At 44.1% G+C, this 24,489-nt stretch overlaps 1 protein-coding gene across 2 annotated transcripts in view; it reads right to left on the bottom strand.

Annotated features, from left to right (window-relative positions):
* Nucleotides 1-1,599: 1,599 nt before the first annotated feature.
* The window catches only part of LOC138246165 (zinc finger protein 1 homolog), a 70,689-nt gene continuing 47,799 nt past the window's right edge, over nucleotides 1,600-24,489 (bottom strand). For both annotated transcript variants that reach the window (XM_069200477.1, XM_069200478.1), the window contains 3 exons: nucleotides 9,189-9,293; nucleotides 7,891-8,001; nucleotides 1,600-4,472 (listed from right to left, as the gene is read on the bottom strand). In XM_069200477.1, coding sequence (XP_069056578.1) covers nucleotides 3,427-4,472; nucleotides 7,891-8,001; nucleotides 9,189-9,293 — 1,262 coding nt within the window. In that variant the 3' untranslated portion in view covers nucleotides 1,600-3,426. The remainder of the gene's footprint in view (nucleotides 4,473-7,890; nucleotides 8,002-9,188; nucleotides 9,294-24,489) is intronic.

Below are 24,489 nucleotides of genomic sequence, written 5' to 3'. Positions count from 1 at the left end.
CTCGATCACGTGACTCAAAAAGCTTCTTCAAAGAAGAACAAGTTGGACCACTCCGGAACCAACACTAGATGCCAAGCTTATGCAAAGCATGTGTATCTACAGCCATACATGCCATGAACAAATATTTATATATCGGGAGCTGGACCCAACCCCTTCCCCCCAGCTAGCGCACACCATCCAGTGGGTGCCCTACCCACCAGCAGGGTGCATCTTTTGCCCATGCGTGGCAAGAGAATGGGCACACGTTGTGCATGCAGCCAGGCCCTGTGCCTAAATCCCTGCGGCACATGGACTTTGGCAGTGTGAAGCGTGATATTGGGTGTAGGCCTCTGGCCTGCAGCTATGTCCTGCAGCCAAACCCCACATTGGGTGCCAAACATCCACAGCCATGCATGGTTGACTACGTGATGTAACAATATAAAGGGTGTCATTTTAATTAAGGCACACCTACCAACATTATCTAAGAGTCAGAACATCAAAACATGAAGAGTGGACCTATTGGCTTTATCAAACAATCAGGATAATGACATTTTCAAAGTTGACCTATCAGCAATAATTGTAATTAAATGTATATTATATACATTCAAACATCACAATGTTTAATAAAAGTAATTATCACTATTTTAATAAAGCCTCATTTAAAAAAAAAATTGTGTCTCTCTTTTAACATTTTTCTGGCCACAAAGTGAAGCGCCATAGAACCCACCAAACAGGGTCCTGCACTCCAGCTGAAGAGCTCAGAGTGCTTTGAAAAAATGTGATAAGCTCTCTTGTGGTCACTACCTTAAGTGCGAAGGGTATGCCCAGATGCGGATCCCGTGCTCACTGTGCCAATGGATCGAAGCTATACTGGCTGATGAAGTGTGATACCCTGAAACCAGTCCCAGCATGCTTGTTTTGGGTCCAGGGAGGACCTGGCCTGGCAGTTCGGGCTGGACTGTTGCCATGGGGAACAGGGTCAAGAATGATTTGCATATGGCTGGGTCCAAACTGGAGTGGCATGGTGCGCAAACGAATGACGGATTAAACCCAGATCTGTGACTAGGGGTGAGTGTTTGAAAAGTTTCAGCACTCCATCCATCATCCTTTTGTGTTGCTAGTCATAGATTTAATGACATAGGAAACTATGTTGTCACCCTGAAAAGCAAACACAATACACTGATATATCTCTATTAAATTTATCAACATTAAAAAATATACAATGATATGGGTAGTAGACACTTCAATTACAAATGTTAATGGTGCAAGGGTTAATGGTACTAGTTGCTGCTACTTGTAATTGCATTGGTAATAAAACAACATATTTACTTCAAAGGACCACTATGTCTATGCTTTATTATTGCAAATAATTTGTCCCATGGTTCTGGTAACTGTAGTTTACTTTTCTTTGAAATCTACAACCACTGCCTTTTCAAGCTTTATCCAAAGATCCTAAAGTAAGCGTGCTTTATATTATGAAGAGGGCCTAAAAGTCTGAGATGTACAATATCTACATTTTAAAGGAAATCAGAACACATGTGTTAAAAGTTGGTTAGTCCAACAAAAAATCAGGGCAAGTAACAAACATTAAGATCTATAGCACAAAAAAATGACTAACAATTCAATTATCAGTATTTTATTAAAAAAGAAAAACAGATGAGATCTCACATTAAGAAACCAGATATTACAGGAGAGGTCATAACAGATGACAACATTCAAACCATCTTGCAGTAACAATTCTAAGACCCCACAATAGAAGTTGTGAAATATCAGATCATATATCTGAGCTTTCCTTGCTTCCTTTTTAGAGTTTTCCAATATGATAAAGTGGACAGAAACCAAGGACTGGCAATTACCTTACAGCAAGACGACAAATAATATTCCCTATTACAACATTGGAATGTTGAATGCTCCATTAAAGGAAATGGAGTAGCTCCTGGCTTCTAATGGCTGGTAAAAGCCTGAAGCATCAACATTCCAATGTTTGGCTTTCACAGATGTTGCTGTAAACTAAGACCTCACGGAGCCCGAGAGGATTTCAACCCTCTCAGGCTCCATGAGGCCATTGTTCTAATTAAAACATTCTGCCTTTTGGGGTGGAATGTACTAATAGCCTTATAGCTCGCCTAACCAAGTTATACTGGCCATTAAAGGCCTGCTCCCTTCGGCTCAGGCCTTTAACACTGGAGGGTGCCTATAATAAGTTGCCTTGTGATAATCTCTCAAACCCCAACAACAAACAATTCACTTAACTCAAACCACAACACTGTGTCTCTGCCGTAGTGCTAATACTTTAATGTACATGGAGCCTACTTGTAGCCAGAGGGCTTTGATGGTTTATTGTTTTTAACTTGCAGCCCAATACAGCACAAGACACCAAAAATAATAAAACAAATGTATTATGCTCCAAAGTTAAAGAATAAACATCATATATGAAAATCAAAGTTTGTAGTCTGCCCCTAAAAACATGTCATTTGGAATGTGAGACAAGATAGAGAAGAAAGTCTACATGCACCAGGTTTATTGTGTGACAATAAGCTCCACTGGCTGGACTAGTTTTGGTTACTATGGATGCTTGATAGCAGCCTTGAACAGAACTGAGTGTCTAATTTCAACACAGTACAACTTGCTTTTCAGGTTGGGCGCCCCTTTTGTGTATTATTTCCTAATTTTCACCCTCCTAGTCTGATTAAAAGAACAAGAACAGAAGTAAAGGAATGGGGGATGTTACTTATTGTAACCTATACCTCGATTTTCACAGATGGCCATACAATGCTCTTGCACCGCTTCATGTTTTACCAGATAAGGGATCAGAGAAGTATTTCAACAGCTTTCCTACAGATTTACTTTCTCTTTTGAAACATTCTTTTACAGGCTGTTGCCATTGTTCCAGTGGCATGTGACACTACGAGATAAATGTTTTGGTGTCCGAGAGGTCAACTTCAACATAAGGTTTCAGAAGTAGAAGTAACAATTTGGGTTAATTTTAGTGCTTGATTTTTTTTTTTTGATGTCTGCAACCCAACTTGGGTTAATGACTTTAACTCTTCATCTTTAATATATTCTCAAAAAGCTAGCTTCAATACAGATTTAAAAAAAAAATCCTCAGTCATAATATTCAATTAACAAATCTGTACTGGCCTCTTGGGGCCTTCAAAACAAGTCCGCTGACAACAGGGCAACAGCAAAATCTGTGTACAGTTTTTGGATTTCTTTCTATGAAGCACATCCTCACATGAATGTTATTTTAGATTTGTCCGGTATTCCATTCAGCTTTATCAAGATATTAGTTAGAAAAGGTATCTTCTGGCAATAAAAGGACGACGGCGTAGTGGACCTAGCACGTACTTCGAAACTCCTCCAGACCAAAACTGATTTCGTACTACAGGCTCTGCTAGTTGGGGCTTATGTCTAAGACGTTTTACATGATTTCATTCTCCTCAGTAGTTAAACCACAATCACTTCTATGATTGGGCTGTTTTCCGAACTATGAATCATTTTATGCTTAGCAAAGGCCATGCCATCCTGGTATTGCTCTTTGTACCAAATGTTGTGGTGTTGTCGCTCAGCCACGTGTGTCTGCATGTGTTGGTTAAGTTCAATACGCTTATTGTAGCATTTCCCGCACTCTGTGCATATGTAGGGTCTGAGGCGCGCATGTGTTTTCTGGTGTCTGACAAGGTTTGAGCAGCTGCTAAAGCCCTTCCCACACAGCTTGCATCGATAAGGCCTCTCACCTGTGTGACTTCTATGGTGGAGTTTAAGACTTTTGTTGTCACTGAATCGCTTATCACACTCTGAGCACTTATAGGGCCTTTCCCCAGTGTGCGTTCTCTGGTGCACTATTAATCTCGAATTATTGAGAAAGCTCTTCTGGCACTGGTTACATTGGTATGATCGCTCCTGAGCATGGGTTTTTTGGTGAAGGGTGAGATAGGTGTGTGATGTGAAGGTTTTTTCACATTCAGTACACTGGTAAGGTCTCTCCCCTGTGTGGTTCCTCAAGTGTATTTTCAATTTCGAGCAGATGACAAAGCTCTTCTCACAAACTGGGCACTTATAGGGGCGGTCTCCTCTGTGTGATATTTGATGGCGGCTAAGATTGGCACGGCTGATGAAGCTCCGGTCACATGCATTGCATGGGTATGACAGCTCACCAGTGTGTGTTCGTAAGTGTACGTCCAGGAATGTATTTGTAGTAAAACTTTTTTCGCACAAGGTGCACTGAAACTGCTTTTCCGGAACTTGAGGTTTATGTTGTGCTTTGGAGGGAAAGTAGGTTGGTTTGAATGGAGTGGAAATAGCTGGTTTGAGTCCAATGCGACGAGGCTCCACCTTTTGTGCCCTGTTTTGATTTTCCAAAAATGACCCCTTTTCGGACCCTTGGGAGCTATACTCTTTGATCTTTTTGAGTAGCATGTGCCTGGTGTTGAGGCTATCAACTAACGTCTGATGACCTTGGTTCTTTGGAGCCGTTTCACTTGGCAAGGCACCTATAAAAATAAATAAAAAACACGTTATAAAAACTTAGGCAGCTCAAAGGAAGGGATATGGGTTGAGGGTGTGAAGAGAGAAATGAGACGTGGGGATGGGTGTGCATTTTCATGGTTTTATTTTTCAATTAAAGAGTGATGGCAATTCATGAATGCATTTCAGTATTCCTTATAAATGCTCCTTTAGAAGACTCCTCACAAGGCCCTACATGATTACATTATTTTATAGGGTCATGGTGATAGACAATTTAAGTTCACCAAATTCTATAAAAGACCTATACATTTTCGTTCATAAATTTCACATTATAAGTCCAACTTTGAGGCTGCAGGATCTGTTACCCTTTATAGGCCAGAATTTACAAACACATTGTTACAAGTGTTAAGGCTTTGTCTATAGTACATGTAAAGTACACAACAGATTCCTGTAGTTAAGAGTTGTGGCCCTTGACGTACTTTTTTGACTTACAGAAGCCATAAATTACTAAAAGAGCATTGTACTTTCTCGTAACAAGACCAACCATCCTTATGAATTTTTTTATTTAATTCACTTGTCTCTTACCATGTAAGTACCCTGTGCCCAGGGCAAAGATTCCAGCTCTCTAGTACCAAACTTAAACCTTTGAAAACACTAATAGAAGGTTCTTATCACACAACACCTCTCTGATCACTCCATGAGAAGTATTTTCTTTTTCTGAGCTCATTTACATAGTATTAGAAATGGGGTCTTTGGTTGGCAGTCTGGTTACCCCCTGTCTAAGCAAGGACCCTCACTATAGTCAGGATAAAAGAGAATCACCCTCAGCTAACCCCCGCTCACCCCTTTAGTAGCTTGGCACGAGCAGTAGGCTTAACTTCAGAGTGCTAGGTGTAAAGTATTTGTACCAACACACACAGTAACTCAATGAAAACACTCCAAAATGGCACAACACAGGTTTAGAAAAATAGAAACTATTTGTCTAAACAAAACAAGATCAAAACTACAAAAATCCACAATACCCAAGTCAAGTTATCAATAAAAATGCAAAAAGAGTCTTCATGTAATTTTAATCACAACGCTAACACTGTTAGCGTGAAAATGTACCTTGGGCGCGTCAAAAATAACCCTGCATGGGCGGGTGTCTGTCAAGAAGGGCTTACGATGTGTCGATGTCACACACGAGCGAGACCTTGAGTCGTTTCTCTTTCAGTCAAGTCAGCATGTGTTGTTTCTTCTCTCCGCAGGAGAGTGATGCGTCGATTCGGTCCGTAGTCTCAGGTCCCGTCAGGCCTTGCAATCTCACCAGTCTCCGTCAGCGATGCGGAGTCTCATTTCTCCAGCCGCGGGCGTCGATCTTCCAGTTGCGTTGCAGGCGAGCACCGATTTTCAGCTGCAAAGCCGTAGATCGGAGCTGCGTCGATCTTTTCCCCACACGGCAGTCAGTGTGTGGATTTCTCACTCTTGGGCTGCCAGCTTCTCCTTTTAGGGTCCCAGGAACTGGATGGGCACCACTTGGCAGAGTAGGAGTCTCAGCAGACGCTCCAGGTCCTGGCAGAGAGAAGTCTTTGCTGTCCCTGACAGTTCAAACAACAGGAGGCAAGCTCTAAATCAAGCACTTGGAGAGTTCTTCACAAGAAGGAAGGCAACACAAAGTCCAGTCTTTGTCCTCTAGCACAGGCAGAAGCAACAATTGCAGGATAGCTCCACAAAGCACAGTCACAGGCAGGGCAGATCTTCTTCCTAAGCTCTTCAGCTCTTCTCGATTCACAGGTTCCTCTTGGTTTCCAGAAGTGTTCTAAAGTCTAAAGATGTATTTTTAAATTGTGAGCTCAGAGACCCAAAACTCCACATGTCTATCCGCTCCCAAAGAGAATCTACACTTTAATCATATTCAAAGGTAGCCCCCATGCTAACCTATGAGAAGAACAGGCCTTGCAACAGAGAAAAATGAATTTAGCAGTATTTGACTGTCAGGACATTTAAAACATATTACTATATGTCCTACCTTACCCATACACTGCACCCTGCCCTTGGGGCTACCTAGGGCCTACCTTAGGGGTGTCTTACATGTAAGAAAAGGGAAGGTTTAGGCCTGGCAAGTGGGTACACTTGCCAAGTCGAATTTACAGTTACAACTGCACACACAGACATTGCAGTGGCAGGTCTGAGCCATGTTTACAGAGCTACTAATGTGGGTGGCACAACCAGTGCTACAGGCCCACTAGTAGCATTTGATTTACAGGCCCTGGGCACCTCTAGCGCACTGTACTAGGGACTTACTAGTAAATCAAATATGCCAATTATGGATGAACCAATTACATACACATTGTGTATAGGAGCACTTGCACTTTAGCACTGGTTAGCAGTGGTAAAGTGCCCAGAGCAACAAAAACAGCAAAAACAGATTCCAGCACACATCAACAACCTGGGAAACAGAGGCAAAATGTTAAGGGAAACCACACCAAGGATGAAAAGTCAAACACACAGTAGCCCATTAGACCAGATATGTGCATTACCTTCATCCCTCTTGTCATCAACCCTTCTTTCCCCAACCATGCCGTCTTTGACCTAATCATTAATACACCCTCCACCCTACTGCTAACCCATCTCATATCAAAACAAAAATACTCAAGAGTTCGTGTAGCCTAGTACCACTTTATTGCATCTAGTATGACACCACCGTGTGATTTATTCCACAGCATTCTTTGATCACTACTACAATATACCTCTGGTGAAGGGGAGCTGGTTAGTGAGGTAGGAGTTAATACATAAAATAGGTTAAACTCTCAACTACTTGGTGGCATGTTTCATTATTGGATTAGCCTTTTGGGAGGGAAAACCCCTGCACTGAATTGACCACCTACTGATGGTACAAAAGCGATATCTAAATTTTAAACTGCCACACCTATTTGATCATCACCAAGACAATATAAGTTTGTTTGAGGGTAAGTTAAAAGTAATTTTATGAGACCTTCCTTTCACAGACTTATACAATATTGGCCAAGCAAATGGGTCTTGCTTATATCTTCTGATATTAACTGAATTAATTGGATTTGCCAATGCTCATTACTGATAGAGTGCACATGCACATATACACACTTTGGTGGGAATAGTGACGGTGGTTGGTGGTGATAATGATGGTAAGTGCTGGTAATGGCAGTGATGATGGTAATAATACAAACAGTAATGCTAATGTTGGTGGTGCTGATGGTAATATGTATAAAATATATCTATGATATTAAAAAGTGAGTGTGTGATGAGCGAGCATAATTTAGGTATAAAAAAGTCAGTTATGCATTGCAATGCAAGCACTTCATAAGAGCTAACTGCATGAACTGACACAAAAACAAGTCCTCAGGCAAATCACAATAGTGCAGCCATCCCGAATCAAGAAAATTGCAATTCATAATTAAGACTGAAATAAATTAAAGTTTTACTCACATGTGATAGTCTTGGTAACAGAGGCACTTTCCCTATAGATGTGCTGGCTCATGAAGGGACTGTCTGGAAGATGCCGAACTCTACATAAAATATCAGGAGTAACTCGGCAGCCTACAACATACAAGAAGATACATGAGCATAGCAAATGTGAAATAAAGGATAGAGTCCTGCGATCCTTGGGCCACAGCCTCAAGCCATAGATGACACAACCAGTCAATTGTTGATGGGCAGTAGTAGAAATTGGTAACGTTGAGGAGAGAGGTTGATGTCATTGCCAAAAAAAGCCATAAAAGTAAACCTATATCTCACTTTGAAAAGGCACAGGTATTTGTTGCTCATTCCCAAATACCAATTGCCCAGCCGAACGGACACATCTCCATCATCCATTCATATTTCTTATGATACATGCATAAGAAACGGCCCAGAAAGAATCCCACTAAGTATGTACAATAGACTTTTTTTTTATTTAACAAAGTAGACACCAGAGACACAAAAACATATTTAAGAAGGTAGATAGAGAACAAGGGGCGGAATACAGATTAGAGCAGGTGTCTCCAACAAGTAGCTTGTGAGCTAACAGTAGCTCTCGAGCTACCAGTGAACAGCTCTCCTGTGTGCAAGCCCTGCAAATTAATACAGACACTTTTGCTTGGTTGAAGTATTACTTCTATACCAAAAATGCATGCATTTGAGGTGAAAATATGTTTTTCTTCAGAACTCATAAGCTGATGTTTGGAGGAAAATGGCTACACTTTCAAAATGAATTTGAAGCCATTATTTGAGTTGAAGAGATTTATTACTCATATTTTTACCTGGTGCCACGGGGATTGCAGTTATGGCTGTTATGTATTACCCATGTAGATAATTGATAGTGCTTTTTTACTTTATGGCAGGCAACACTGTCCAACACACTGATGTGATCACTGCCGACAATCTTGGATAGGGTGGTCACTATCAAATCACTAACATTAGTCGCTCAGGATGATTTTCATTGAACATAAGTAGCTCTTATTACAGAAAAAGTTGGAGACCTCTGGGCTAGAGTGTCTCATTAATGTTTTAATAGATATATCCAGGTTATGGTTAACCAAAATTGGAGTTAGGTGATATTTGTCTGTATCCAAAGCCATCCAGGAATTTCTAATATAAAGATGTAGCCTCAGAGAAGTATGAAAAATAGAAACACTTAGCCCATATTCCTCATTACCTGATGACATTCATCTCCACTGTTCTCACTGGAATATGAACCCACCTTGTTTTTTCACTTCAAAGATAATTTTGAACAATCATGTCCTCACCTGTGGACATGCCTGTTTTAGCAGAATCTTTGTGCTCCACGTTGCGCTGCTCCTGGTCCTCTTCTTTAACCCGTAATAGAGTGTCACTGTTGAGGATTGTGTACCCTGTTTAAAGAAAATATTAAGTAAATGGTCACAAGTGCCTGGAATGGTTGTTTACTAAAGTGCCATTTCTCAGGTATAGGGAATAGCTTGGCAATAGTGGGTGTGGGCAGCCTGATGAACACTACTACACTAACAAGCTTCACCCTTGTCTGTGCAGCAGACATCTAATGAATTGGTAGCCTTGTTGTGAACTGTTTCTGTATTTAAATTGATGAGCTGCAGTTTCAAGGAATGCTCACTCCTTAGTAATGTTATTTTATTCTAATTGCTCAATGTATACATTCCATGGAGATTCGTAGAGCCACCTGGATGTCTACTTGGTGTAATGTGCCATAAATACATATTATTTTTATAAAAGGAACAACTGTCCATCACGTGAAAGTATGTAAGTTAATGAAACATAGAAACACAACGGAGCCTCTGCATAATTTCCAAATATATGGAGTACATTTATTGAAATTTTAAAGGCATTGCAGTGGGAAAACAAAACAAACAAAAAGACTGATATTTACAACAAGGAGTTGAGTGCGCCAACATTACACATGTGACAAAAATCGCATTTCATGGGAGAAGCCACAATACTCAAATGCCCATGCTCATATCAACCTAATAGAAAATACAATGAAAGAATCACGGTACTACAGTCGAAGTTTCAATCCTTTGGTCCAATGCTGGGATCATCATCAGGACATTGGATTATGCCTGCGATAAGGAGGTCACTAATTACATAACCCAATGACTGATGGGAACAAAGTAAGCTCCTAAATTTCTCATGTACGAATTTCACATGCATATACTGGATCAAGAGTCACACTCCATTATGCTGAAGTACAAAACCACACTGCCAGAGGCAACCATTTAGTTAAATCGGCACCATTGTATATTCAGCTGTTTGTAATGATAGTGATGTAGGGCATGGTGAATCCCAATAAACCCAGAAGGGAGCAGCGTCACTTGAGGAGGGACCATTGTTCCCTTTATAAAATACTTTGACCCCTGGTCCCTGAGCACCAGAGAGTTTCCCTTGCTTGTGTAAATATAAATACATAAAAATCAAAGCAATGTTTTTTTTTTTTGTGTTGTATTTTTTTTTTTTTATTATTGTTAATTGCATCATATTACACAGTATATAGTGAACAGTCTATTTACCTAAGCCATTTCTGTTTCTAATCATATTTTCTCTTAGGGAAGGCAACAAGTACAATTTTACATTCTGTGAGTCATTATCAATACACGTCTGTTTCCTTTAAGCATTATGCATGTAAAATTATTGTTTTATATCTCTCTTGTCTATTGCTATGCCATTTGCCATAGTTGTGGCCTTTTCTTATAATAATGCAGATACAATCAGAGGTACGTTAAACGATTCAGTATAACCAACTTATAGAAGAAGAGGAAGAAAACAAAAGAACAAGGATCCATTCGCTCCATGATGTCCTCGTTATACAATTCTACTGTAATAACAGTCGAGTTCAATACTAATCAGGTGTCCCATTTGCCATCTCCTTGAGTCTCCCAGAGATATGCTGCTAGTCCTTTAAAGAGTATGAGTCATAATGTTTTGTGATAAGGATGGGATACGGTCAAGGGTAATGGGGGACCATTAGGAGTGTAATGAGGGATATAAGGAAAAGCAGTGATTAGTGTGGGTCGTGGAAATGGGAGAAGGAAGGGGGGTGGCGGGTGAGGGGATAAGGCGTCTGGGTAGGAATCAAAGAGTATAGAAAATGTAGAATAGAGAGAGAAGGTATGGAAGGGCTAGGGGGAGAGAGGACATATATATGAATTGTATTAGTGTCCATGATGTCTAATAGGCAGAAGAAGAAGAAGAAAGGGACAACGATAGTAACAATAATAATCATTGTAATAATAATGATGTTAATATTAGCAGAGATAGTGACTGAGGGGAGGGGATCGTGTGAATTCAAAAGGCAAGTCATTATAGTGGCTGCATCCGTATAAAGAGAATAGGGCCAGGCTACAAAATGTTACAATATGAACATCAATAATATATTTCTAAGGATTGGGATATGAATATTGGTATAGGTTATGCCAAGAAGGTCAATGAATAGTGGATAGTGAGCGGCGGCTTTAACATAGGTTATACGGGGTGACTTTCTACCTTTCTACAGGGGGGGGGGTCATCTGAGTCCAGGAGAGGAGGGATGGTGTGTTAGGTATGGGCGGATGTACCTGCATGGGCATGGCATCAGGAATGGTGTGTTCCCACTACGTGGTCTTTTGTGGAGTTCTTTAGGGGTGATCCGGTCCTAGTGTCAGGAGATGAAGGGTGACCAGGTCTGGAGAAACACCTCCGTTCTGTCCTGTAAACTGTAGATAAGTCGTTCATGTGTGGCTGCTTGGTACATTGCTGTCAACCATTCATTATGGGAGGGGACGGTCGGTGCACGCCAGTGTCTAAGGATGCATAATTTGGCCGTTGTTAGTGCGGTGTGTAGGAGTCTACTTTGAGTTCATGTGATCTTATGGAGTTCTCCCATGTCGTGTAGCAGTAGGAGAGATGGGGTGAGAAGTGGTGGGAGGGGTAGAGTTTCTCGGAGGGTGTTTTCCACTGATCTCCAAAAAGGTTGTACGGCTGCGCAATCGTGTAGGATATGGAGTAAGTCACAGTGCGTGTGTGGGCACCTCCAGCAGTTTGCATGGGGGAGAAGTCTTGCCATATGTAATTTTTGTGGGGTCCAATACCAATCATGTAGTGTCTTAAAAAGGCAGAATTTAAGGCGAGCCTTGCGTGCTCCGCGGTCTCTAGCTTCGATCAGGTCTGTCCAATCCTCCAAGTCATATTCAGTTTGTAGGTGCGTCTGCCATTTGTTTTTGAGGGAAGTCAGGAGTGGGAGTGAGAAGAGGTGGCGATTCAGCAATGCCTGAAGTCCCGATATCGCGCCTTTCATCTGCCCCCATGTCTCTAGATAATGTAATATAGGAGAGCGAGGGAGCTGTCGGGGAAGGACACCTAGTCTCTGTTTAAGACAATGTCTGAGTTGGAGGTAGCGCCATGAGTGGCATTCCGGGAGGTTGAATTCCACCTGTAGGTCCCTAAATGTTTTCCAGGTTTCCCCTGATATAAGTTGGTCCACTCGCATGACGCCTCGCTGACCCCAGTCCTTCCAGATAATAGTTTTCCCTCCAATTTGGAACCCTTTGTTGCCCCATAGCGGAGCTCTGTCATGTAGGTGGGGGTCTATCTTAAGGAGCCGATTTACCTGCTGCCAGGTTTTCTTCATGGCTCCTATCATAGGATTGGTGGGTCAGGGCATTTTTGGCTCGTATCGTATAATAGCTGAAGGCCGTAGGGGGCCCCTGTAAGGGCTCGTTCTACATCCAACCATAACGGCGGATTTATTACAGTCAGGAGTAGGAGGGCCATTTGTGAAAGATGTAACGCATAAAAATAGTGTTCGATCGAGGGAAGGCTTAGTCCACCACATTCCCGACAGGCTATCAAGGTGGTTCTGGGTATTCGTGGGCGCATGGATCCCCAAGCAAAGGAGCGGATACAGCGGTCTATCTCTCTTAATACAGGTAAGGGGATCTGTAAGGGGAGCATACCTAGAACATATAGGAACCTCGGCAAGGTTACCATCCGCACCGCTTGTACCCTGCCCCACATGGAGAGGCTCAGCTGACCCCATTTTTCAAAGTCCCGTTTCATGGCATTGATCAGTGGGTCTATATTGTCTGTCACTACATTGACCAACCCTGTATTTACGTCAATTCCTAGATATTTTAGTCGGGAGTGTTTCCATTTAATCGGTAAACCTTGTATGGAGGCACTCACTGTGACTGGGGAAAGTGGTAGAGCTTCGCACTTGTCCCAATTGATTCAATATCCTGATATGCATTCGAATTCCGTTAGAATCTCCCTCAAGGCAGTGATGGAGTTGGGCAGGTCAGTAAGGGTAAGTAAGATGTCATCTGCGTATAAATATATGTCAGATTTTCCGCCTGGTAGTGGGATTCCTGATATGAGGTTGGAACTACGGATAGCTGCCGCCAGATGCTCCACCGCGAGTAGAAATAGGAGGGGGGATAGTAGGCATCTTTGACGTGTCCCACTCCGGATCGCAAAAGTGTCCGACAGGAACCCCCCACAGTTTACCTGTGCTGTCGGGGAGCCATATAGGAGGCGCACCTTGTTAATGAAACCTTCTCCTAACCCGAATCGTTTCAAGATTTCGAAGAGGTACCACCATTCTATTCGGTCGAATGCTTTCTTGGCATCCAACGAGAGGGCTAAGGCTTCCTCTCGTGTATCGCGGGCAGTCCAAATGGCATGGAAGAGTGTGCGGAGGTGATTCCTGGAGGAGCGGCCCGGCACAACGCCTACTTGGGAGTGATGGAATAACAAGGGAATAACTTTTTTTTTAGGCGAGTGGCCAGTATTCCCACTAATATTTTAATATCTCCGTTCAATAAGGAGATAGGACGATAGCTTCCGCTGAAAAGTGGGTCTTTTCCGGGTTTCGGCAAGACTGTGATAGTGGCTTTATTAGACATAGGATGTATGGAGCCTTCCCTTTCGGCCCCTTGAAATGCCTCGTATAAGACATCTACTGTGTCGGTTCCCGTCCATTTATAGAATACAGATGTGAACCCATCCTCCCCCAGTGCTTTGTGATATGATAGATTAGCTATTGCCTGTTGTATCTCTTCCTTACTAATGTCCCCTGCCTTCATCTGTAAGATGGGGGATATGCGTCCTCTGCAGGAATGCGTCTAAGCGGGCAATGTCCTCCGATGTTTCTGAGGAATACAAAGTTTGGTAGTACCGGCCGAATTCTTCTGCAATCGCCTGGGGGTGTGTGATGAGTAAGTTATCCTGGGTGCGTAGTGCCGGTATAGCAAGTGCTGTTTCCCGTTATCGTAGTTGGCAGCCAATAAGCGGGCCGCCTTCTCTCCGTGCTCATGGTGTCTTCCCTTCAGCCGTTGTAGGGCATATTCTGCCTGTGAGGTGTAGAGGGTGTTAAGATCCATTTTAGCCTGTTCTAGGGAGCGGCGATTGGGTGGGGTGGGTTGCTGTGTGTATTTCCCCGTGGCCTGCGTTATTGTGTCTTCTAACGTACATTGTCGGCCCGTCTATGGGTCATGCCGTGTACATTCCAGGACAGGGCCGTGAGTGGAGTTGTTGATCCCGAGGGTGCCGGATGTGTCATGGTTTATGGTGTATTGAATATGTTATGGTCCGTGTGGTAGGGCCAGGAAGTAAGTAATGATCGGTCTGAGAGGCGAGGAATATGGGTTTCTTTTTCAGTTAGGCCTTGGGAGGTTGGGAGAGTTCCCCTTGGTCACAATACGAAGAATATAGAAGAGGAGGAAAAAAAGGGGGGGGGGTGGAGAGAGATATTGTGGAATGTGCAGAGAGAGACGGACAGCGACTCCTGCGTGGGTATGAGTAAGTATAGAAGTGGAGAGAGGAGTGGGTCCAGGAACCTCACTAAAACGAAAAAGTAAATGATAATAATAATAAAAGAATAAAAAAAAAAAAAGAATAGAGAGTGGAAATTGGTCAGAGTATGAAAATACTCACTACAAATGTTAGGGTCCAAGAATGAGGAGGGAGGGGGAGGGGAACAGGGACGGGCTCGGGGCTACGCGCCACAGGACCTCCCACTACAAGTTCTGTGCTTATCATCTGTTAAGACATCTTAGAATGTGAAAATCCGTAGTATCTTATGATGGCCTACGGTGTTGTGTTTTGAGTGATCCCCCGGGAGCATGTCCCTTGTGGTAGCTTCGGAGCCACTGTGACCCCGAGTTGTGTTAGTCTCATTGCTCTCTTCAGTGCGGTTGTTATATGCCTAAGAGTTAGCTGCGCTGTTCTGCAGGTGAACCTTTTGTGGTTTGTCTTCAGTAAGAGTAGGGGCGGTTGTCGTCTGTTAATATCATCTGTAGGTTTTCCTAGTGGGTAGGGGCGTTGGGGCTTTCCCAAAGGATGCTATCAGTATTATTACGCTGCTGCTGTTTGGGCCTAGGGTATTGAGTGGTCCGCCCATCCCCTCCTGGGACGGCGGGGGGGGGCAGGAAGAGGGGGAGGCCTCGCCAGCGGGTCATCAGGTTGACCTCCCCTATGAGCCGTCTATCCAGTAAATGAATAGTGTTCGAGACTGCACGGCGCTGGGGGTGCGGTGTGTATCTTAACGTTTGTGTATGTCTGTCCTAAGAGGGGGGGCGTACGTGTGACTTGAGTATGACTGTGTTAAGCGCTCCCCCATTAATGAGGTTGGGGGTGATGCTGTGTGGTGTCCCACAAGTCTAATCCTATCTGTTCCTTGTCCTGGTTCCTATGTGATATTCCCCCCCCCGTCCCACATCAGAACCTGGGTTGGCCTCCTCGCCGTGGCGGGGTCAGCAGTTAATGGATACGGCTTGTCCTATGTGTTACACTGCGGCAATCAGCATTTGATAAATGTGTTTTTAGTAGGCCCCCACCCCCCTGCTGGGTGAGCAGCAGATAGGGTGGATGGGTATGTCACTTATCTGTCCCAAGGTGGAGAGTAGATGGTCTAGAAGCAGGTCCGGATCTCCGGGTCATCTGTCCTACTGTGAGCTTAGTGTTCAGCATGCTGATCTTCTGATGATGGTTTCAAGGGGGAGTGGGATTTGTCTCTGCCCGTATCTTGAGTGTGATCAATCACTGCTTGCAGGATGTGCTCCCGGGCTTCCTGTGTCTTTGGGGGCCGATCATATCCTCGGCCTCTTTTTTGCGAGGGGGGACGTTGAGTCTGGGGCCATGGAGTTGACAAGCTAATAGCAGTTTCTGTATGTGGCGCTGGAGAGTCCAGATGGCCGGGGGCGGTGTCCATAGATTGCGAGGTCACACTATGCAGATAGGCGCTGAGGTCCTCGGGGTCAGTGAAGTCTCTGGATGTTCCATGGTGTGTGATCCACATACGTGCCGGTTCAAAAAGACCATACTTGATGTCTAGAGATCTTAGTTGCGGACGTAGGACAAGAAATGCTCTTCTTCTGTCATTCGTTAACTTCGAGAAGTCTGCCGCCACTCTGATTTCGTGTCCATCCAGTGATATCGGTTGTCGTGCTTTAGCTGTGGAGATGACCTGGCGGGCTTGTTCATGGCGCAGGAAACATGCGATGATAGGGCGCGGTTTATTTGTAGACGCTTTGTGTGGGGGACCAATTCTGTGCACCCTCTGAAATTCTGGAGGTGGTGAAAACTCTATGCCGAAGTGGTTGGTCAGCAGTGAGCTAAGAAAGGTTTTGATATCGGATCCTTCTTTTTGTTCCGGTATACCAAAAAAGGGTACATTGTCTCTACAACTTCGGTCCTCCAGTTCAGTGAGTTTAGCTCTGAGCGACTTTAGCTCCTCTTCCTGATCAGGGGTTGCTGCTATATGGTCTTCTACTGCCGACAGGCGCTGATCTAGGTTGTTTGCTGTTTCTCTGAAGCCTGCTATATCAGCGCGGATTGAGGAGGAGGCCAAAGTTAGGTCTGTTATTTTTAGGTCCATTACCTCCAGGCGCCGTCCAACTGAGGCAATCTCTTGCAGTATACGATCTGTGGCATCTAGTGTGGGTTGATCTACTGGGGGAGATGTATGTCCCTGTGGTGCCGTTTGTGCCGTCATAGCTTTGGGTTGATCAATGGCTTCCGAGAATAGCAGTTGACGAGAATGTTTATTTGCGGTCTTGTCATTGGGCATTGTTCTCAAGGAGTGGAAGTCAGATAGAAGATATTATTTTAAGAGCTAGCACTCGAGAACTTGTATGAGTCTCTGCAGATCTACGGACAGTTTCCTCGACTTCCGAGGATGGGTCATACCTTGGGGTATAGGATCTGTAGATAAGGTACCTACTCGGTTTGGTGTCCTGCTGTGACCTGCCAAGCTTTAGAGCGTGATCTATAGAGGACTAGAATACGCCCAGTTTCTGATAGAGGTCCATTGATATAGGGCTGAAGAGAGATCAACGAATTTGAGTGTGGTGCAGCGTGCAACAGGGGGGGGGCATCTTGTCTATGTTTTATTGTAGATCAGTCTCTTGTTGTGATACCCAGTACAATGGTCCTTGTTTTTGGGAGGGCAATTGGCTGGAGGGTCAGGTTGCGTAGTGCAGCACGTTTTGTTCAAGGTCCTATACCCCTCTTATTGTGTTCTGCTCTCCTTTCTTCTTCCTATTCTGGCTTTCCTCCCCCTTCTTTGCTTCTTTATTGTTCCTTATGTGTGAAATCTTTGTCCCTCCGTTGCTCTTTGAAATCCTTTCGCTGTCTCCCCCTTTTCTTCCTTCCCCCTTCTCCCCCGCTCCCCTTCTGGGTGTCGTGGAGAGTCTTATTCTTCGCGCGCTAGGTCATAAACAAGGGGTGGGGGGAGTGTGCCCTTTATTTGCTGCTGGTGGGGTCTTTTCGTTGGATAATGCTGCTTGGGGGATCTCACCCATCAGGCACTATTTAGTCCTTGTGGGATAGTGCTTCTTTGCCTGTGCTTTTCTGTTCCGCCGTGGTCATCTTCAGGACCAGGTTCCTCGGTGGTCCATCTTCCTTGTGGTCCCCTCTCCCCCCCTCCGCACGAGGGGGCAGTGCGGTGCCCCAGCACCTGGGGAGCCGAGGCAGAAGAGGGCCGATCCGGGCGCCTCCATCGCGACGCGCCCCAGGCCCGTGCGGCGCCGCGAAAGCCCGGAGGCCGCATTCACTCCCACGTCTCCGGATGTGGCTGCCGTCGCTCGGGTCCCACAACTTCGCCCCTCCGGAGGCCCCCTCTCTCCACCAGCCGGGAGGCCACACCGGGGGTCAGGATCGCAGGGGGGAGACCCTCTGCCAGCTTGGCCTGCCCGGCGCGCGGAGATCTTTTCTCAGGCGGCCATTTTCTTCGACGGCCAGCCCACGCCCCCCCAAAGCAATGTTTTAGTAACCAAAAGGACATTGATGTTCACAGGGCCAGAAATGAAGGATGGCCAGAAATGAAGGATAGCCAGACGACTGAGCACATTCAGATACGATTTTAAGACTGCAAATGGGTGATCTTGCATTGTTCCGGATCTGCCCAATATAATTTCTGACTTGGTCAGAACATTTATTTACCATATTTTTCACTGACCGGGCATACTGGTTTCTTCCCTTCAACTTAAGTCACCTATTTGCAGGCCTGGGCTGCGATGCTTACAGACTCACTGGACCCCTTCCTATGCACGTCCGCCATGATCTGTGTAATGTAGGGGTTTGGACTCCCCACAAGAGGTTGAGGTTGGATTTCATCCCTCATAAGTGGAGGCTGGGGGGAGTGCACTGTTAATAATATGACTAGTGTCCAATTTAATTATATGTTGGGGTCAGAAACTTATATGGGGACCCAGAGACTGAAGAAGGAACTCTGATGATGATTGCAATACCACATGATATCATGGTCACGCTGCCATGTCGATTTGTTATTACTTCGTCTTGATATTGTATAAGTGGCAATAAAAACTTATACACACAAAAAAAAATCGTAGGTCACCTGAATCGAGAAACATTTTCAACATTTATGCAGTCCTGATAGTTCCAGAGGCAGTGGTGGCTGGTGAAATTTTAATTAGGTGGGGTGTAAAACCAAATCATGTAGTACCTTGTGCAGGTGAGTGCATGTGTCCTAAGGAGTGTTCATGTTATTGTTCTGCGTTTTATTTAACACATGCTGGTCCTTTCAAGCTGGACTATCCAGCAATGCCTACCTGCCTGACAGGCAATGTGACACTGCTGAAGATGCACATAGGTCTGCAGTGGGTGCACTAACGCACTAAACTATCTTACTAAGACTGAAAAGAGCAACCAGCAACTTACAAACAGATCTCTGCTACAGAACCATTAGCCTGCTGGGAATAAAATGTGACCTACTCTGTAGAGACACCTCTTGCCTTCTGCCATAGTTGTATTTACCCACTACGTTTTCCGTCAGCAACCACCATGAGACACTGAGGGCCTAATTAAGAGTTTGGCAGACGGGTAAGCTCGTCCGCCAAACCCAACAAGGTGGCCGCCACCTTTGTGGCGACCACCCTAGCGGAGTTAGCAAGAGTTTACCGCTAGGATGGCAGGCAGAAACCTCTGTTTCTGCCCGCCAGCCTAGCGGGAAGCAGGCTACAGCATTGTCTCCGGCTTGTAATCGAGCCGGTGGCAATGCTGTAGCCCGCAGGGTGCGCCAACCTGTTCTCCGCCAGCCTTTTCATGGTGGCGTTACTGCCATGAAAAGGCTGTCGGAGAACAAGGTCGTAATCCGCAGGGCTGCCCTGGTGGATTACCATCTCCTCCACTGCCAGACAACCAGGGTCATAGACAGTGTGTGTGTGGGGTTCCTGGCACTGGCACGGCTGAGGGCTTGGAGTGTGTGAACTGCGGTGCACTGATGGAGCTGCACCCGAGGTCCAAGTACTGGAGCAGCAGTGTACTGACTGCAAGAACTGAGGTGCTCTGGCAGACAGTGTGTGTGGGGTTCCTGGCACTGGCACGGTTGAGCCAAGGAAGGGCGGGAGCCAGGCAGCTGAGAGAGAGTGGAGAGAGCCCACAAAGACCAAATGTGACCAAGGTAACAGCCTGATTTGTAGCCTTGTTTACAGTTAAGCTCACAGGAAAAATGCTCTGCAAATGAAAAGGGAAGCTTCCATGGAAAGGGGCAGAAAACAAAGTAAAAAATGTACCCTATAGACCAGATAAAGAGGACAAAGCATAATTATACAGTAGAAGATCCCTGCTCCCACACAGAAGCAGGAGGGACAAAGAGCCATGATTGACCACTAGCAAGCAAGGATTTGTAAATGACACTGAAACTAACAAATGAAATAGCTGGAAGCACACAGAAGAAGTATACTTAAAGGTATACAAGAGGTCTTACGCTTGTGCTCAACCTAAAAATACCAACATTTAACATTTTGTATTCAGTCAAAATGGTACCCAACCATTCTCCTTGAAAATAAATAGCATTCTGTAATATACGAACAAATTCTTTTTCCAATACACAAAATGTTCAAACACATTGTCATTGTCATTGAAAGGTTAATATTCTTATATTTAAATCCCACGCATAAGGTGCAAAGATCACACACTTCAATGCTACAGAGGATCACTGTGCTCATGTAACATCTGTTTCCCAGTGGAAAAAGTTCTGGCAATTCACAGATTAATGCAGTGTATCACACATGTTCACACATGTTCACATTATGTTACTGTGTGCTCTTCGCAACATCAAACTCTTGAAAAATGTCCTATACATCATACTACCTCCAGCCTGGCAAACTAGCTGCACTTTGGAAGATTAGGGAAAATATAATGTAAAAATTCTTGTGAAACAGCGTTTCTCAAAAAAAGCTGCATTCTGGGCAGCCCAGCATCATCTAACTCCATTAAAACACAGGTAACTACAGTTCTAATCTTCCTGAAACTGCTGTATGACAGTCCATGATATCAGGCACACATAGCATACTCAGTCTTATGTATTTTCTTTGTACCTTCTTTAGCCTGAGTCATGCACTCTTTACTGGACACAACTCTCCACATAGGCCTTCTTCCATCTGGACATGTCCCCTGCACTGGTAAGCAGCGTTGTGTTTAGTGAAAAAGTGTTCAGTATATGAAGATGTCCATTTGAACAAGGCATTGCATAATGGACTGTGACATGTGGATGTTACTCCACCACAAGCAATAAAGTCACTAATTTGTTCGGTCCAAGCAAAAGGTTTCAATAATTGAAACCTGAGCTCACCCCTTATAGCTGTGGAACATGGCTGACAGGCTTCACTTAGAGAACATGTGTACAGCATTTAAAAGTACCAAAACAGTTAAAAATGTCAAAGACACAACTTAATAAAAATCCCACTCTAGTTCATACAGATGGAAATGTAAGGAACATAATGACACCAAAATGACAAAACACCCAGTACTGGGAACTGATGATATTATTTTTAGAAGAATTAAGAGAGTTTTACCTTAAGGCTTAGTCTCTGACATGAAAGTCAAAATTCTTCAGCAGGGACAGGCTGCAGACTGTATGACTGTATGTGATGAAGTTCTCTCAAAGCAGGATAGCTGTTGGACGAGGTCCAGCTAAAGCCATTGTTTTTTTGCAGGGAAAACATTTCTGCCCAGGGAGCTCCTTGTTGGTCTGATATTTTTCATGCCTGCCAAGATTTCTTTGTTCACACTTTTTTTTTTAAGTGCAGAATCCTCCAGCGGGGCAAGATGGTAGGCTGTGTCCAGGTAGGTCCCAATTAAGTCAGATAAGCTTGTCGCGAGGATCTGCTGAACAGGTTGTTCCAAGCAACAAAAAGTTATGAGTAGGACCACTTGGTTTACTTGTCCAGCGAAGTCACGCCTTTGGATGATTGACGTGGTTGGTTGGACAGAGTCCTCAAAAGGGCTGAAAGTCCCAAACTTTAAGATTGTTAGAGAAGTCTAACTGGACATAGCTAAGGGTCCCAGGACCATAGAGATAGCACAGGGTCAGAACCTACTCCAGCAGAGGCCACCAGCAGGGTCCAGTCCTCTTCCAATTTCAACTGGTTAACCCAGTAAAAAGGCTGCCTGAAGCCTGTTGTGTCCTTGAGCACCACAGGAGGCCAGTCAACAAACCCTTGCAGTCCAGTTCTTGTCCTGGGTGCACACAGGAGCAGGTCCCGCTTTTCATGTCCCCTTATAAGTCTCAACCAACAGGTGCAGTCCTTCTTTCTGTCACTAGCCAGTGGGTGGGGATGACTCCTGAACACTCCCTAACAAAGAGAGGAAAAAGTTCCCAGGTACAACCCTGACCACTTTTATAGCACATTCTCTTTGCCTTATTGCAAAATATCCCAGAGCGCGCTAGTCTCTAAGTGAAATTCAACATGGCACAGGCCTTTTGCCCTTGGAGGAGTTTGTGTGCCAGGCAGCAGTATGTTTAAGGAAATTAATAGCCCCCTCCTCCTGAGCTACCCTAAACAGATTATGGCACTAGCTCCCTCTCCTACTAGGATGGTACCAAACGGGCTACTTTGGGCCTAAAGAACAAAGGCTTCTCCTTCCTTAGGTTTCCCGTTACACTAAAATATGAATAGGCAAGCTTTACCTCGGTCCCTTTCAAATTAATGAAGTTCCTGGAGCATCACCAAATGCTCTTCCTGAGCTGATAGGGATCACCTGTCGGACACCTGACTTATCCTGTCAACAAGCCTAATCCAGTCATCTGCTTTTTGAGCTGTTTTCACATCTTACTATGGCGAAGCACTGTCTGGCAGCTGCTGGCAGCCTCATATAGCATTATAGCCTGTCGTAGTGGGCTATACCGGCCATTAAAGGCACGCTCCAGCATTAAAGGAGACAAAGGGGGGGGCCTTTAACAACAGAGCAGGACTTTAATGCCAGTTTAGCCCAACTATGGAGTTCTATAAGGCTATTAGAACTCGAGCCACTAGAGGGCAGAATGTTCTAATACAGTGGTTCCCAATCTTTTGACTTCTGTGGACCCCCACTTTATCATTACTGGAACCCAGGGACCCCAACTGAATCATTATTGGAATCCGGGGAGTCCCTACACTGACTGCTGGGACCTAAACTGTTAATATTATTTAATTTTCTATGCAGTCGCGGACCCCCTGAGGAGGCTCTGTGGACCCCCAGGGGTCCTCGGACCACAGGTTGGGAACCACTGTTCTAATAAATAAATCAAAGGTCTCACGGAGCCTGAGGGGACTGATAACTCCTCGGGCTCCGTGAGGCCTATGTTCACAGCAACAGCTGTGAACAAAAACATTGGAATGATGGAGCTCTGGGCTTCTATTGGCAATTACAAGCCCAGAGCACTCCACTGTTTCCAACATTCCAATGTTCATAGTGAAAATAAGTATACCAGGCTTGTCACTGCAAGGATATGGTAATATTTAATTTCAACATGTTTCACTATTAAATACTACACACACTACCTTATGGGCTACAAGACCTACATAGGGCTGACTTACTAATATTTAAAAGGAAGGTAATTTCCCTGCCAAAAAGGTTATTTTCACAGGTCGGGCTGCATGTAAATTGAAACAATCAGGCTACAATGATAGGCGTAAAGCCATGTTCCTTTATCACACTAGTGGATGGCACAATAATACCGCAAGTGATATTTACCTTTCCATGATATGCACCATATAGGAAAGTTAACTGTGCCAATTAGGGGTTAGTCAATTTTATCAGATTTTAGGAGCCACATCACATCACATGCAGTGGGCCTGATTAGTAGCATTCCGAGTCAACAACCAGCAGCCTCTTTCAAAAAACATTGGGGTGATCACTCCAAAAAGGGCCCTTTTTCACCTGTATATATTTGGAAATATGTATTACCATGTACAGCTGTACAGACGCTAGGTAGATAGGTAAGGGAATCTGTGCCCTTCCAGGAGCTTGGTGTTAACAGCTCAGCCCTGGGTAGCTTCTCCTGATTCCCAGCTGACACCAACAGAATCCTGAGGAAGTGCATCATGGCACATGACATTACACACAAATGGCACCAAATGACAGATACTAGATAGAACAAAGGTCCAATACTTTCACCACCCAAAATAATGTGCTCATTTGAAGCAATAAGATGCTTCTGAAATCCACTAATATCGATTTTGTATATAAAAGGTGAGTGTGAGGCATCAAAAAAAAAAAAAAAACATTTACAGCTAAAAAAAAAAAAAAAAAAAAAGAAGAAACTACAAGAGAAGTCTCATTCCTTTTGGGTGCCTAAACCTGCAATTAACGTAAAGGTGTTAGGAAGAAAATACACACATTCGTTCTTCATGTGTTAATCTTCTACCGCACAACAAATTACAATATTCTTTTGTACAAGGTGCTTCTGCATGGCCAACCTTTCACAGCTCAGTCCTTTCTAATTTCCAGTTTGCAAAACAACTCAGCAAAACTGCATTACATTACGAAACATCTGCCACCGGCTCATTTCGTACAACCATAAGCAAATTGCTGCTATGATGATAATTACCAGTGATGGAGCAGATATGCTAATTTGAGAAATTTCTAATGACTAGTGTGCTTATTAATGAAGAAAATCTCATAAGTAAAGAGATATTAGAAAATAACATGTGTGAGCAAAATGTGCCCACCGGGAGTGGTCACAATGTGTATTAACAAGATGCTAAAATATGAGAGAAATATATGTAAAATGTATTAATATATCATAACTGGACGTATAACCTATGTTTTGTGTTAATTCGCATTTTTAACTTAGCC

The sequence above is a fragment of the Pleurodeles waltl genome, chromosome 7, assembly GCF_031143425.1.
Source record: "Pleurodeles waltl isolate 20211129_DDA chromosome 7, aPleWal1.hap1.20221129, whole genome shotgun sequence".
NCBI lineage: Eukaryota > Metazoa > Chordata > Amphibia > Caudata > Salamandridae > Pleurodeles > Pleurodeles waltl.
This window is presented reverse-complemented; position numbering and strand designations above follow the sequence as displayed.